Source organism: Salmo salar, chromosome 15 (assembly GCF_965601325.2).
Source record: "Salmo salar chromosome 15, fSalSal1, whole genome shotgun sequence".
In the NCBI taxonomy this organism is placed as follows: Eukaryota; Metazoa; Chordata; class Actinopteri; order Salmoniformes; family Salmonidae; genus Salmo; species Salmo salar.
In genome coordinates this window covers 2,750,851-2,766,626 of record NC_138305.1, presented here as the reverse complement: position 1 = coordinate 2,766,626, position 15,776 = coordinate 2,750,851, and the positions used below count along the sequence as shown (strand labels likewise).

The window sequence follows — 15,776 nt, the reverse complement described above, 5'->3', positions numbered from 1 at the left end:
TGACTCCAAAACGGCACAATACATGATTTAACATTCAGTTCCTATTGTGCCAAACGTCATCTGAAACACGACCAACATATACAGCAAATGCATCCAACAAGTTTGTAGAGTCACAAGCTTGATGTAGTCATTGCATGCTAAGAATATGGGTCCAAATACTGCATTTTTGACTACTTTAATGCACTATAAGTGAATTTGTCCAAATATTGATGAAAGAATATATATTAAAATGGGGGGACTAGATACATAAAGTTCTTTAATTTCTAAACGGTAAAACAGATATGTATGAAAATACCCTGAAATAGAAGGTGACATTATGCACTGTCACCTCATATTAAATATTTGATCGTAAATCCAAAATGCTGGAGTATGGAGACAAATATACAAATTTTAGCTCCACTGTCCAAATGAATACTTAGGGGAGTGTATTTGTTGTACTGAGAAAAGTGTGGAAACATTAAATGAAGCTCTGCATTTTATAATTTGGAAATGAAACTGGAACACCTAATAGACCAAAAGGGACCTCAGGGGTTTTTCTGTGAGGATCCTTCAGGGAGATGACAATTAAAGCCAGTATTGTAATGTAACAGCAGGAGGCGCTATTTACATACCTAATGCTGGGGGTTGTGTCAGTGCTCTGAGGGACTTAAGAAATGGTCTATTAGGTGTTCCAGTGGATGTCATCTCTCTCTCTCTCTCTCTCTCTCTCTCTCTCTCTCCAAACTCCAAACACACGCACACACACACACACACACACACACACACACACACACACACACACACACACACACACACACACACACACACACACCCTCTCTATTTTTTTGTTGTCACATGGGACAAGTACACTCCTCACTTTTATGAGTCTGACCCAGAGATGAACATTCTTCTTTCGTCCCGTTGACAGTCAAAAGGTTTATCTACAGGTTTATCTACAGGTTTATCCAGTGTTACACCAGAGACAGCTATCAAAGCACTAGCACTCCTCTGATGTGCAGTAGGACAGTTCAGATGACTTGAACATTGACTACACTGTCATTAGCAATAATAATCATAGAGAATGTGCTTTGACTACGATCACACATATAGGGTGCGTTGTATCATATGAGCCTATATGAGAATGTATACTGAGCAAAAATATTAACGCAACATACAACAATTTCAAAGATTTTGCTGAGTTACAGTTCATATAAGGAAATCAGTCAATTGAAATGTATTCATTAGGCCCTAATCTATGGATTACACATTCCTGAACATGGGCGCAGTCATGGGTGGGCCTGGGAGGGCATAGGCCCATCCACTGGGGAGCCAGGCCCAGCCAATCAGAATACATTTTCCCCTTTAAAATGGATTACAGAAATACTCCTTAGTTTTATCAGCTGTCCGGGTCGCTGGTCTCAGATGTTTCGGCAGATGAGGAAGCCGGATGTGGAGGTCCTGGGCTGGCGTGGTTACGCCTGGTCTGCAGTTGTGAGGCTGGTTGGACGTACTGCCAAATTCTCTAAAACAACATTGGAGGCAGCTTATAGTAGAGAAATGAACATTTAGTTCTCTGGCAACAGCGCTGGCCTTATATTGTCCCCAGCACAAGGTGCACCTGTGTAATGATCATGCTGTTTAATCAGCTTCTTGATATGCCACACCTGTTAGGTGGATGGATTATTTTAACGTGTGAGGCTTGAGTGTTTGAAGTATGACCACTTTATAAAGAGTCTTACTTTACCTTTGTTCTGCACTGCTCGTGTAGCAGCTAAAAAACTTCCCTGATGGAAAACACTGACACACACACACACACACACACACACACACACACACACACACACACACACACACACACACACCTAGCGAAATAGAGATCATTGTTTATTGAGGGAGCCTATTCTATTAAATATTGTTCAAAACATACAATACATTACAGCTCAAACTTCTTGAAATCGAATTGAAATTGAAATTGAAAATCAAAATTCAACAATCCCCCCCAAAATACATTTCTATTGAACATTTGAAAGTGAAATATGAGAGTAACAAACATAATTATTAGCAAACATAATTATCTAGATGAGGACATTATTTTGCATACTTTGTACAATGGTAAACAGTTCAGTGAAAATGGTAAGCAGTCTGAAACGTCAGACATTTTGAAATAGCTTCATATTGCTACAGTAGTTCCACATATACTGAATAGACTGACCTTTTATGCATTTAAGCATCAGTTCATAGTGCAAAGAATGGCATCAGTTCATAGTAGCCCCAATCTCATTTCAAAACATTCTTCTGTACACTCATACATTTATTCTAACAGAGTCCATTCTAAAACTCATCTTTTAATATCTTCTTCAGGATTGGTGGGTCCCTTGCAGGATAGGTTGAGCTAACGTAGGCTAATGCGATTAGCATGAGGTTGTAAGAAACAAGAACATTTCCCAGAACATAGACATATCTGATATTGGCAGAAAGCTTAAATTCTTGTTAATCTAACTGTGCTGTCCAATTTATAGTAGCTATTACAGTGAAAGAATACCATGCTATCGTTTGAGGAGAGTGCAGTTTTGAACATGAAAAGTTATTAATTAGCAAATTAGGCACATTTGGGCAGTCTTGATACAAAATTTTGAACAGAAATACAATGGTTCATTGGATCAGTCGGAAACTTTGCACATACACTGCTGCCATCTAGTGGCCAGAATCTAAATTGCACCTGGGCTGGAATAATACATTATGGCCTTTCTTTTCATTTCAAAGATGATGGTACAAAAAAAATGTTTTTTTTCTTTGTATTATCTTTTACCAGATCTAATGTGTTATATTCTCCGACATTCCTTTCACATTTTCACAAACTTCAAAACGTTTCCATTCAAATGGTACCAAGAATATGCATATCCTTGCTTCAGGGCCTGAGCTTCAGGCAGTTAGATTAAGAGTTAGATTAAGAGGTTTTAACAGTGTCTGTTGTAGAACTCATCTGTTTCTTCTAACAGTGTCTGTTCTAGAACTCATCTGTTTCTACTAACAGTGTCTGTTCTAGAACTCATCTGTTTCTTTTAACAGTGTCTGTTGTAGAACTCATCTGTTTCTTATAACAATATCTGTTGTAGAACTCATGTTAATGAACATCAAACGTACGAAGAAGGAGCTACAGATATTGTATTTCAAGAGTTATATATGTGTCCTGATTGTTCATGATACAATTGTATTGCACAGGTTATTGTAGTTCCTGACACTTGATTTGATGGCAGTTTGTGCATCAGAAAGTGTTCAGCCCTGGAAGCAAAGGCTCACATGACAGGCACCAGGAGGAGTGATGATCAGGCAGTATTAGGACCACCAGGTATACAGTATCACAGAACGGGCACTTCAGTTCATGTTCTCCAGCAGGTAGTAGCATAAACATTTAATCACTAGAATGGCTCCCATTCAAGTGATGGTTCTAATCTGTGATGGGTGGAGCAGCCATATTGAATGTACCCATCATGTAATTCTGTGTGTCCCTCATTGAGGGCTTGTCATCTTATACAGTCTTTGCTTGGGATGCTGCTTACTCCCAGGGTTTCAGCCTGGCTTGGAGAAGCTCATTGACAGTACATTTAAAACGTAGAGATCTCTAAAGTCCTATGTGTGCAGCAGTAGTCCTCACATCTCTCATCTACCCTAAACTGATTAATCCACCCACTCACCCATCAATAAACACAAATAAACCAATCATTATCAGATACTCTTATCCACAGCGACTTACAATTGTGAGTGCATACATTTTCTTCCCATACTAGACCCCAGTGGGAATTGAACCCACAATCTTAGCATTGTAAGCATCCTGCTCTACCAACTGAGCCACACAGGACCATCAATCAATCAAGCAAGCCAACAGAATTATCACACTGATAATAAGGTAACGTTTTGGACAAATATTGTTATTATAGGCCAATATCTCCAATGTCCCCTCTCTGTCTCCTCTCTCTGTGCTCTGTCCCAATCAGTTCAACACCAGCTGAAGGAGCGCCCCACCATCTCAAAGAACAGCCTGTTGGGTTCTCTGAAGTATCCACACAGCTTCCTGAAGGCCTGTGAGCTGAGAGGAGCGTGGGGCCTCCCCTTGGACTCATCCAGACACTTGTCATGTCCCCCGGCAGAGAGGAGGCAGTAGAACCCTTTAGTGGTGTTGAAGTAGAAGTTGGAGGGAGCAATGCGCGGGGGAAGGTCCAGGAACCTATAGATTAAATAGATAGATTAGAAAACGTTAATCACCTCAATTAGTTCATTCATTTGGCTGCATGACCTCTCTCTCTCTGTCTCTCTCTCATTAGGTTTTGTGTTACTTCTCGGCCCTGCGGAGTTCCGGGAAGGGGTGTCTGATGAGGGCCTCTCCATCCACCACATGGACCTGCTCCCTGGGGAACACATCCAGCCAGCGGGTCAGGTGCTGGTGGTACAGGCTCCTCTGCAGCGCCTTGTAGGCCGGGTCGATGTGGCCCTGCCGGAGCAGCAATTCCTCTACAATATAATACAATAGATTACAGTAGAAAATAATATTATAATACTGTATTAATAATAGAATAGGATACTTTATTGTCCATTTGTTTGATGTGGCCCACAAATATAGCTAGTTCAGTCCCCACATTTTCATCGCCCGGCCCAGAACTTGAACCTTTCGGTAATTGGGCTACCTACCTAGAGGCTGGTAGGGCTTGTGGCGGGTCACACGGTTATGAAGGACCTGGGTATAGTCGGAGACGAGGCGCTCGGCGGGGTCGCGAACTATCAGCAGTAGTCGGACAGCAGGATTCATCTCCCAGACCCGCACTGGGACCTGGGGAGAGGCAAAGTATCCAGGGGTCTTCTCCACCGTCAGCTGTCCAGGCAGGGTGAAGGGCATCTGGGCACGGTACCATGCCAGCCCCCGCTGGAAGTGCTCTTCCACGTTGAAGTAGTGCACCTTAATATAAAGTATTTAGAGTTGTTTAATGTCTTATACAATTGTTATTGTATTTATTTGGTCTTTTATCATGTATTTTCATTGTACACACAAATGTAAAGCATCTGTTCTAGGATTTATCTTGTTCTTTCATTCTGTTATGCTGGATAACCTTTTTAATTTTATTAGAGCCTTGATGATAGCCTAAATTGTGAAATTGCTTTACAAACAAAGTTATGATGACGCTGATGATGCTTCTGTTTGCCATTACCTCAGCTTTGGCAACCTCTACATCCGGATGGAGGTTGAGCATCTCTAGAAGGGCCCTGGTGCCACCTTTACGCACGCCGATGATGATGGCTCCAGGTAGGCGCTGCTGGGTGGCGTTACGAGAGCGAGAGGAGGAAGAGCTGGCTGCTCGGAGCCCCCGTAGACAGACACATAGCTGGGTCTGCAGTAGGAGGAGAACCAGCAGAGCTAGGGGAACAGTCCACAGCATGGTGGACTGGGACAAGGAGGGCAAAGGGTGCACACACACACACACACACACACACACACACACACACACACACACACACACACACACACACACACACACACACACACACGGGTATAGGAGGATACACACACAGGGGGCTGGGAAGAGGACGGAGGCTCCTTGATAACACAGGTTCAGGATCTAGGAGTCTTCAGTGTAGAGCCTGCAAATAAATAAATTATGTGTTATTTTCAAAAGATTGGCATATACCAGTGTCGCCTCACTGTGGTGTGTTTTAAAACTGCATGAAGGCTGGAGCTGCTGTGTCAACCTGGGTTTCTCCTCTGAGGATCCATAATGTTTATTCTGTTATTCATTTGGCACAATGTCAAGGTAAAAGTTCACATTTTACCCACATGGCAGTCATAGACTCTGAAATACACTAACATTAGAAAATAAACAATTTCACACAATTTCGTCCTTTTTAATAGGAGGTATGGGGGGGTCCTGTATCTCTCAGTCCTGGTCTGTGGAACAGAGAGGAGGTGTGTGCTGCCTGTCACTTGGCCTCGACAGGCGGATAACCAGTCACGTAAAGGGCGACTTGTAGAGAGCGAATGCAAAGTCCAGCCACCACGTTGACATGTTTAAAGTCTGTGTTCACCAGGCCTGAACATCGTCCCTGCACAGCAGTGTTCTAACATTATCCTTCCTCTGTGTTCACCAGGCCTGAACATCGTCCCTGCACAGCAGTGTTCTAACATTATCCTTCCTCTGTGTTCACCAGGCCTGAACATCGTCACTGCACAGCAGTGTTCTAACATTATCCTTCCTCTGTGTTCACCAGGCCTGAACATCGTCACTGCACAGCAGTATTCTAACATTATCCTTCCTCTGTGTTCACCGGGCCTGAACATCGTCCCTACACAGCAGTGTTCTTACATTATCCTTCCTCTGTGTTCACCAGGCCTGAACATCGTCCCTACACAGCGGTGTTCTAACATTATCCTTCCTCTGTGTTCACCAGGCCTGAACATCGTCCCTACACAGCGGTGTTCTAACATTATCCTTCCTCTGTGTTCACCAGGCCTGAACACCGTCCCTACACAGCAGTGTTCTAACATTATCCTTCCTCTGTGTTCACCGGGCCTGAACATCGTCCCTGCACAGCAGTATTCTAACATTATCCTTCCTCTGTGTTCACCGGGCCTGAACATCGTCCCTACACAGCGGTGTTCTTACATTATCCTTCCTCTGTGTTCACCGGGCCTGAACATCGTCCCTACACAGCAGTGTTCTTACATTATCCTTCCTCTGTGTTCACCAGGCCTGAACATCGTCCCTACACAGCGGTGTTCTAACATTATCCTTCCTCTGTATTCACCAGGCCTGAACACCGTCCCTACACAGCAGTGTTCTAACATTATCCTTCCTCTGTGTTCACCAGGCCTGAACATCGTCCCTACACAGCGGTGTTCTAACATTATCCTTCCTCTGTATTCACCAGGCCTGAACATCGTCCCTACACAGCAGTGTTCTTACATTATCCTTCCTCTGTGTTCACCAGGCCTGAACATCGTCCCTACACAGCGGTGTTCTAACATTATCCTTCCTCTGTGTTCACCAGGCCTGAACATCGTCCCTACACAGCGGTGTTCTAACATTATCCTTCCTCTGTGTTCACCAGGCCTGAACACCGTCCCTACACAGCAGTGTTCTAACATTATCCTTCCTCTGTGTTCACCAGGCCTGAACACCGTCCCTACACAGCAGTGTTCTAACATTATCCTTCCTCTGTGTTCACCAGGCCTGAACACCGTCCCTACACAGCAGTGTTCTAACATTATCCTTCCTCTGTGTTCACCAGGCCTGAACACCGTCCCTACACAGCAGTGTTCTAACATTATCCTTCCTCTGTGTTCACCAGGCCTGAACACCGTCCCTACACAGCAGTGTTCTAACATTATCCTTCCTCTGTGTTCACCAGGCCTGAACACCGTCCCTACACAGCAGTGTTCTAACATTATCCTTCCTCTGTGTTCACCAGGCCTGAACATCGTCACTGCACAGCAGTGTTCTAACATTATCCTTCCTCTGTGTTCACCAGGCCTGAACATCGTCCCTGCACAGCAGTGTTCTAACATTATCCTTCCTCTGTGTTCACCAGGCCTGAACATCGTCACTGCACAGCAGTGTTCTAACATTATCCTTCCTCTGTATTCACCAGGCCTGAACATCGTCCCTACACAGCGGTGTTCTAACATTATCCTTCCTCTGTGTTCACCAGGCCTGAACATCGTCCCTACACAGCGGTGTTCTAACATTATCCTTCCTCTGTGTTCACCAGGCCTGAACATCGTCCCTACACAGCGGTGTTCTAACATTATCCTTCCTCTGTGTTCACCAGGCCTGAACATCGTCCCTACACAGCGGTGTTCTAACATTATCCTTCCTCTGTGTTCACCAGGCCTGAACATCGTCCCTACACAGCAGTGTTCTAACATTATCCTTCCTCTGACATTGTTGTTGTGTTTGTTTCTGTTTCTGTTGTTCTGTCCGGGCTGGCTTGATGTCTTATTAATTACCTTGTTGTGTGTGTGTGTGTTTGTGTTCAGCGTGTGTGTGTTTGTGTTCAGCATGTGTTTTCACCGTGTGTGTGTGTTTGTGTTCAGCGTGTGTGTTCAGTGTGTGTGTGTGTGTGTGTGTGTGTGTGTGTGTGTGTGTGGTGTGTGTGTTCCTGGAGAGGAACCTTCTCAGTGTTCTGTTCCTCTGTTCCTCAATAATTACACCTTAGGGGAATGTTGTCGCTCCCCCTGACCTCTTTCCCAGACCTCCTGAGAGGTCCTCTCCCCGCCCGGACCTCCTGAGAGGTCCTCTCCCCGCCCGGACCTCCTGAGAGGTCCTCTCCCTGCCCGGACCTCCTGAGAGGTCCTCTCCTTGCCCGGACCTCCTGAGAGGTCCTCTCCTTGCCCGGACCTCCTGAGAGGTCCTCTCCCCGCCCGGACCTCCTGAGAGGTCCTCTCCCCGGCCGGTGCCTCTTTGCGTCTCTCCTCATCATCACCATTAAGTTCATCATCAAGTCACCTATCAAGGCTGAAGAGTTTGTGCTGATGTTTCTACTAGTTACTCTGAAAGTGGTGGCAATTACTTTGTTCCATGAGGATATAAAACACACTGCTTGCGTTGTTAGTATCGTGTAGTAATGTTTCTCTCTATCTGTCTGACTGTGTGTTTAGCCTCCCTGCTGTCTCCCTGATACACTGGAGTATTCCCTCCTGTCTAGAGGCAGAGCATTCTGCTTCACTTCCACCCTGCTACTGACCCCCCTCTCCCTCTCTCTGACCCTAACCCTGCTAATGCCCTCACTTATTCTTAATTTCTGTATTTTCCCCAGCCATTTCCAGAAGCCCATCCTCCCCAATTAAGGTGCCACCAACCTCACGTAAATATTCTAATCTCACAGCTCTTTATTTTCTATTGTTTTGGTCAAAACAGAACAAGGGAAACCCTGTTTAGTAGCAGTGAGGTATACAGTACTTATTACCTCTTGCATTAGCACAACACTGACAGAGACGCCTAATGAAACAATTCAGAAGTATAGTGGTATTAGTATGCACATCCAATTACTCTCAAATACAAGGTATACAAAGGTGAAGTCTCTCTCTCTCTCGGCTAGTTTATGTACTGATATAGGATCTTCATTTGATCACTCTTTTTTGTTGCTGAGAATCTTCCTGCACAGGAAATGCAGATGAGCTTTGTGGTTTACATAGATTCACTGAAAGTACTGGTTATATTAACAGTATTGCACCTTTAATGTAGCATACTTTTGGCCAACTAACAGCCTAACCACCGATCAAGCTACATTATGGACTAAATGTTCAAATTCTGTTACTGTGACAATATAGGTCAAAATAAGATCCTACATCTGTATGTGTGTCTGCATATTGTAGTGGTTGGTATGCTGCTAGTTTACACTTATCTACCTGTGCATGTGTTAGTGCCCTGTGAACACAAGCACACGGTATGTGTCTGTTCCCTGTCTGTTCACTTGTGCCGAGCCTTCAAAATATGTTTTTGGTTCGCGCTGGTATTTGTGGAGGATTATCCTACACATGGAGAGATGGAGGGGTGGATGGGGATGAGGGACGCTGAGTGTTCTCAGCGGGAGTGTGTGCGTAACACAGTAGAGAGATTGGCCCCCGTAGAGGGTTGGCATGGTGAAAGCCGGTGGAATGCCAACCTTGCTATAGATAAACTCGCTCTCTTTCTGTTTCTTTCTCGCTGTTTTTTCTCTCTATTTGTTACTCTGTTGCTCTGTTCTGTATGTCTCTCTTTCTCTCCCTTGCCGTCTCTCTCTCTCTCTCTCTCTCCCTTGCCCTCTCTCTCTCTCTCTTTCTCTCCCTCGCCCTCGCCCTCTCTCTTTCTCTCCCTCGCCCTCTCTCTCTCTCTCTCTCTCTCTCTCTTTCTCTCCCTCGCCCTCTCTCTCTCTTTCTCTCCCTCACCCTCTCTCTCTCTCTCTCTCTTTCTCTCCTTCGCCCTCTCTCTCTTTCTCTTTCTCTCTCTCTCTCTCCATTTCTCTCTTTTTCACTATTGATTTGACTCATCCCTTCAGACAACTATCACAACATACTTAAACCATATTACAAAATATTCAATATATGTGTAGATTGCATCTCCAAATGACAAAGACAATCTTATGATACTTTCTCATATTCACATTCCATGTGTGGCTAGACTGAAACTATCCAAGTGGGTCTTACAATCAAATTAGGTTAGGACATTTTAAAGAGACATGGTCAACCATATTCACATTTAGGATCTGGAGTTTCTCCTAACCGTGTGACCTGACCTGAAACGTTTATCCTAGCCAAGTCACATGGTCAGGAACAACTCCTGCTACAGACATGCAGCACTTTCTGTGAAAGAACGACTGGAAAATGGGTGAATATGACAACGGTGACAGATTGGTTAGAGTCTTGGAGTAAGACTAATGATGCCTCCTTGAGTCCATGCAGCAGCTGAATGTGTGTTGGCTGGGTGGGGCCTTGAGCCCATGCAGCAGCTGAATGTGATGCCTCCTTGAGCCCATGCAGCAGCTGAATGTGATGCATCCTTGAGTCCATGCAGCAGCTGAATGTGTTGCTTCCTTGAGCCCATGCAGCAGCTGAATGTGCCTTCCTTGAGCCCATGCAGCAGCTGAATGTGCCATAGTGTCTGTCTGTGTGCCAACTACTCCCAAAGCTTAAGAAGCCTCTTTCCAAGTACTCCTCTATGCCGGCAGATAAATGCTACATGAATGGGCTTCAGTTTGAAGATCAGATCTCTTTGTTCAGAAGACCGAGGAATGAAAAGAGGAGAGGAAAAGGAGAGCGAAAAATCCCTTTTTATCAGGGATCCTGAAAGTATCTCTCTATATCTATCTTTCTCTCTCTCTCTCTCTCTCTCTCTCTCTCTCTCTCTCTCTCTCTTATATATATATATATATATATATCCATATCTATATCTCTCTCTCTCTCTATATATATATATATATATCTCTATCTATATATCTCTATCAATCTATCTCTCTCTTTATCTCTATCTATCTATCTCTATATCTATCTATCTATATCTCTATATATATCTATATCTGTCTCTCTATATCTATATCTCTCTCTATATATATATACACTGCTCAAAAAAATAAAGGGAACACTTAAACAACACACCCTAGATCTGAATGAATTAAATAATCTTATTAAATACTTTTTTCTTTACATAGTTGAATGTGCTGACAACAAAATCACACAAAAATAATCAATGGAAATCAAATTTATCAACCCATGGAGGTCTGGATTTGGAGTCACACTCAAAATTAAAGTGGAAAACCACACTACAGGCTGATCCAACTTTGATGAAATGTCCTTAAAACAAGTCAAAATGAGGCTCAGTAGTGTGTGTGGCCTCCACGTGCCTGTATGACCTCCCTACAACGCCTGGGCATGCTCCTGATGAGGTGGCGGATGGTCTCCTGAGGGATCTCCTCCCAGACCTGGACTAAAGCATCCGCCAACTCCTGGACAGTCTGTGGTGCAACGTGGCGTTGGTGGATGGAGCGAGACATGATGTCCCAGATGTGCTCAATTGGATTCAGGTCTGGGGAACGGGCGGGCCAGTCCATAGCATCAATGCCTTCCTCTTGCAGGAACTGCTGACACACTCCAGCCACCTGAGGTCTAGCATTGTCTTGCATTAGGAGGAACCCAGGGCCAACCGCACCAGCATATGGTCTCACAAGGGGTCTGAGGATCTCATCTCGGTACCTAATGGCAGTCAGGCTACCTCTGGCGAGCACATGGAGGGCTGTGCGGCCCCCCAAAGAAATGCCACCCCACACCATGACTGACCCACCGCCAAACCGGTCATGCTGGAGGATGTTGCAGGCAGCAGAACGTTCTCCACGGCGTCTCCAGACTCTGTCACGTCTGTCACATGCTCAGTGTGAACCTACTTTCATCTGTGAAGAGCACAGGGCGCCAGTGGCGAATTTGCCAATCTTAGTGTTCTCTGGCAAATGCCAAACGTCCTGCACGGTGTTGGGCTGTAAGCACAACCCCCACCTGTGGACGTCGGGCCCTCATACCACCCTCATGGAGTCTGTTTCTGACCGTTTGAGCAGACACATACACATTTGTGGCCTGCTGGAGGTCATTTTGCAGGGCTCTGGCAGTGCTTCTCCTGCTCCTCCTTGCACAAAGGCGGAGGTAGCGGTCCTGCTGCTGGGTTGTTGCCCTCCTACGGCCTCCTCCACGTCTCCTGATGTACTGGCCTGTCTCCTGGTAGCGCCTCCATGCTCTGGACACTACGCTGACAGACACAGCAAACCTTCTTGCCACAGCTCGCATTGATGTGCCATCCTGGATGAGCTGCACTACCTGAGCCACTTGTGTGGGTTGTAGACTGTCTCATGCTACCACTAGAGTGAAAGCACCGCCAGCATTCAAAAGTGACCAAAACATCAGCCAGGAAGCATAGGAACCGAGAAGTGGTCTGTGGTCTCCACCTGCAGAACCACTCCTTTATTGGGGGTGTCTTGCTTATTGCCTATAATTTCCACCTGTTGTCTATTCCATTTGCACAACAGCATGTGACATTTATTGTCAATCAGTGTTGCTTCCTAAGTGGACAGTTTGATTTCACACAAGTGTGATTGACCTGGAGTTACATTGTGTTGTTTAAGTGTTCCCTTTATTTTTTTGAGCAGTATATATCTCTCTATATATCTATATATCACTCTCTATATCTATATATCTATCTCTCTATATATCTATATCTCTCTATATATATCTATCTCTCTATATATCTCTATCTATCTCTCTCGCTATCTATATCTCTATGTATCTCTCTCTCTCTCTCTCTCTCTCTCTCTATATATATATATATATCTATATCTATATATATATATATATATCTATCTGTCAATCTCTCTAGATCTCATCTATCTCTCTCTCTAGATCTCTATCTATTTCTCTCTAGATATCTCTATCTATCTCTATATATCTATCTATCTATCTCTCTATATCTATATAGCTCTCTCTCTATATATATATATATCTATATATCTATCTATCTATCTCTATCTGTCTATCTCTGGAGATCTCATCCATCTCTCTCTCTAGATCTCTATCTCTCTCTCTATATATATCTATCTCTATATATCTCTCTCTCTATATCTATATAGCTCTCTATCGCTCTCTCTATATATCTCTCTCTCTATATATATATATCTCTCTATTTATCTCTCTATCTGTCTATCACTCTAGATCTCATCTATCTCTCTCTCTAGATCTCTGTCTATCTCTCTCTATATATCTCTATCTATCTCTATATCTCTATATAGCTCTCTATCTCTCTCTATATCTCTCTCTCTATATATATATCTATCTATATATCTATCTATCTCTATATCTATATATCTCTATCTGTCTATCTCTATATCTCTCCCTCTCTCTCTCATATCTCTCTATATATACACATCTCTCTATATCTATATATCTCTCTATATATATCTCTATATATCTATATAGCTCTCTATCTCTCTCTATATATCTCTCTCTATATATATCTATATCTATCTATATATCTATCTATCTCTCACTCTATATATCTCTATCTGTCTATCTCTATATCTCTCTCATATCTCTCTACATATACACATCTCTCTATATCTATATATCTATCTCTCTCTATATATATATGTTTCTAAACATCTCTCTATCTATCTCTCTCTATATATCTATCTATATCTATATATCTATCTATCTATCTATCTATCTATCTATCTATCTATCTATCTATCTATCTATCTATCTATCTATCTATCTATCTATCTATCTATATCTCTCTCTATATATATCTATCTAGCTATCTCTCTATATATATATATATATCTATATCTATATATCTATCTCGCTCTATATCTATATATCTATCTCTGGCGCTCTCTATATATCTATTTATATATCTCTATTTCTCTCTATATATTTCTCTCAATCTCTCTCTATCTCTATATACATCTATCTCTATTTATCTATCTCTATTTATCTATCTCAATCTCTCTCTATATACCTATATATCTATCCTATCTCTCTCTCTATATCTATCTCTCTGTATATTTATATATCTATCCATCTCTATCCTTCTCTGGATCTCTATATCAATGTATAACAATACATCTCTCTCTATATATCTATATATATCTGTCTCTATATCTATATATCTATCTATCTCTATATCTATATATCTATCTCTAGCGCTCTCTATATATCTATTTATATATCTCTATATCTCTCTATATATCTATCTCAATCTCTCTCTATCTCTATATATCTATCTATCTCTATCTCTATGTACATCTATCTCTATTTATCTATCTCTATTTCTCTATATATATCTATCTCAATCTCTCTCTATATATCTATCCTATCTCTCTCTCTATATCTATCTCTCTGTATATTTATATATCTATCCATCTCTATCCTTCTCTGGATCTCTATATCAATGTATATCAATACATATCTCTCTCTATATATCTATATATATCTATCTCTCTGCATATCTATCTATATCTATCTCTCTGTATATCTATCTATCTCTCTCTATATATCTATCTATATCTCTCTATATATATATCTATCTATCTATCTCTATATCTATCTCTATGTATATCTATCTATATCTATCTCTATATATATATATATCTATCTCTATATATATCTATCTATATCTATCTCTATATATATCTCTATATATCTATCTCTATATATCTATCTCTATGTACATCTATTATATCTATCTCTCTCTATATATCTATCTCTATCTATATCTATCTATATCTATGTCTCTCTCTACATATCTATCTCTTTGTATATCTATCGATATCTATCTCTATATATCTATCTCTATCTGTATCTCTCTCTATATCTATATATCTATCTCTATGTATATCTATCTTTATTTATCTATCTCTATTTCTCTGTATATATCTATCTCAATCTCTATATATCTCTATATCTATCCTATCTCTCGCTATATCTATCTCTCTGTATATTTATATATCTATCCATCTCTATCCTTCTCTGTATCTCTATATCAATGTATATCTATACATATATCTCTCTCTATATCTATAGATATCTATCTCTCTGCATATCTATATATCTATCTATATCTATCTCTCTGTATATCTATCTATCTCTTGCTATATATCTATCTATATCTCTCTCTCTATATATATATCTATCTATCTCTATATCTATCTCTATATATCTATCTATCTCTATGTACATCTATTATATATATATATATATATATATATATATATATATATAAATCTCTATGTACATCTATGTATATCTATCTCTATATATCTATCTCTCTATATATATATATCTATCTCTATCTCTATGTACATCTATTATATCTATCTCTATATATCTATCTATCTCTTTATCTATGTATATCTATCTATAGCTATCACTATCTCTATATATCTATCTCTATGTATATCTATATATATATATATATATATATATAATCTAAATCTCTATTGTACATCTATGTATATCTATCTCTATATATCTATCTCTATATATATATATATATATATCTATCTCTATGTACATCTATTATATCTATCTCTATATATCTATCTATCTCTTTATCTATGTATATCTATCTATAGCTATCACTATCTCTATATATCTATCTCTATCTCTATGTATATCTATCGATATCTATCTCTATATATCTATCTCTATCTATATCTCTCTATATCTATATATATCTATCTCTATGTATATCTATCTATATCTATCTCTATATATCTATCTATATATCTATCTATAT

At 41.1% G+C, this 15,776-nt stretch overlaps 1 protein-coding gene across 1 annotated transcript; it reads right to left on the bottom strand.

Moving 5' to 3' along the window:
- Nucleotides 1-1,846: 1,846 nt before the first annotated feature.
- On the bottom strand, nt 1,847-5,499 carry hs3st1l2 (heparan sulfate (glucosamine) 3-O-sulfotransferase 1-like 2). Its single transcript, XM_014143351.3, has 4 exons — nt 5,181-5,499; nt 4,666-4,930; nt 4,314-4,488; nt 1,847-4,204 (listed from the first exon to the last, which is right to left on the bottom strand). The coding sequence occupies exons 1-4, from the start codon at nt 5,406-5,408 to the stop codon at nt 3,976-3,978; spliced, it is 897 nt and encodes a 298-aa protein (XP_013998826.2). The 5' UTR covers nt 5,409-5,499; the 3' UTR covers nt 1,847-3,975.
- Nucleotides 5,500-15,776: the final 10,277 nt, after the last annotated feature.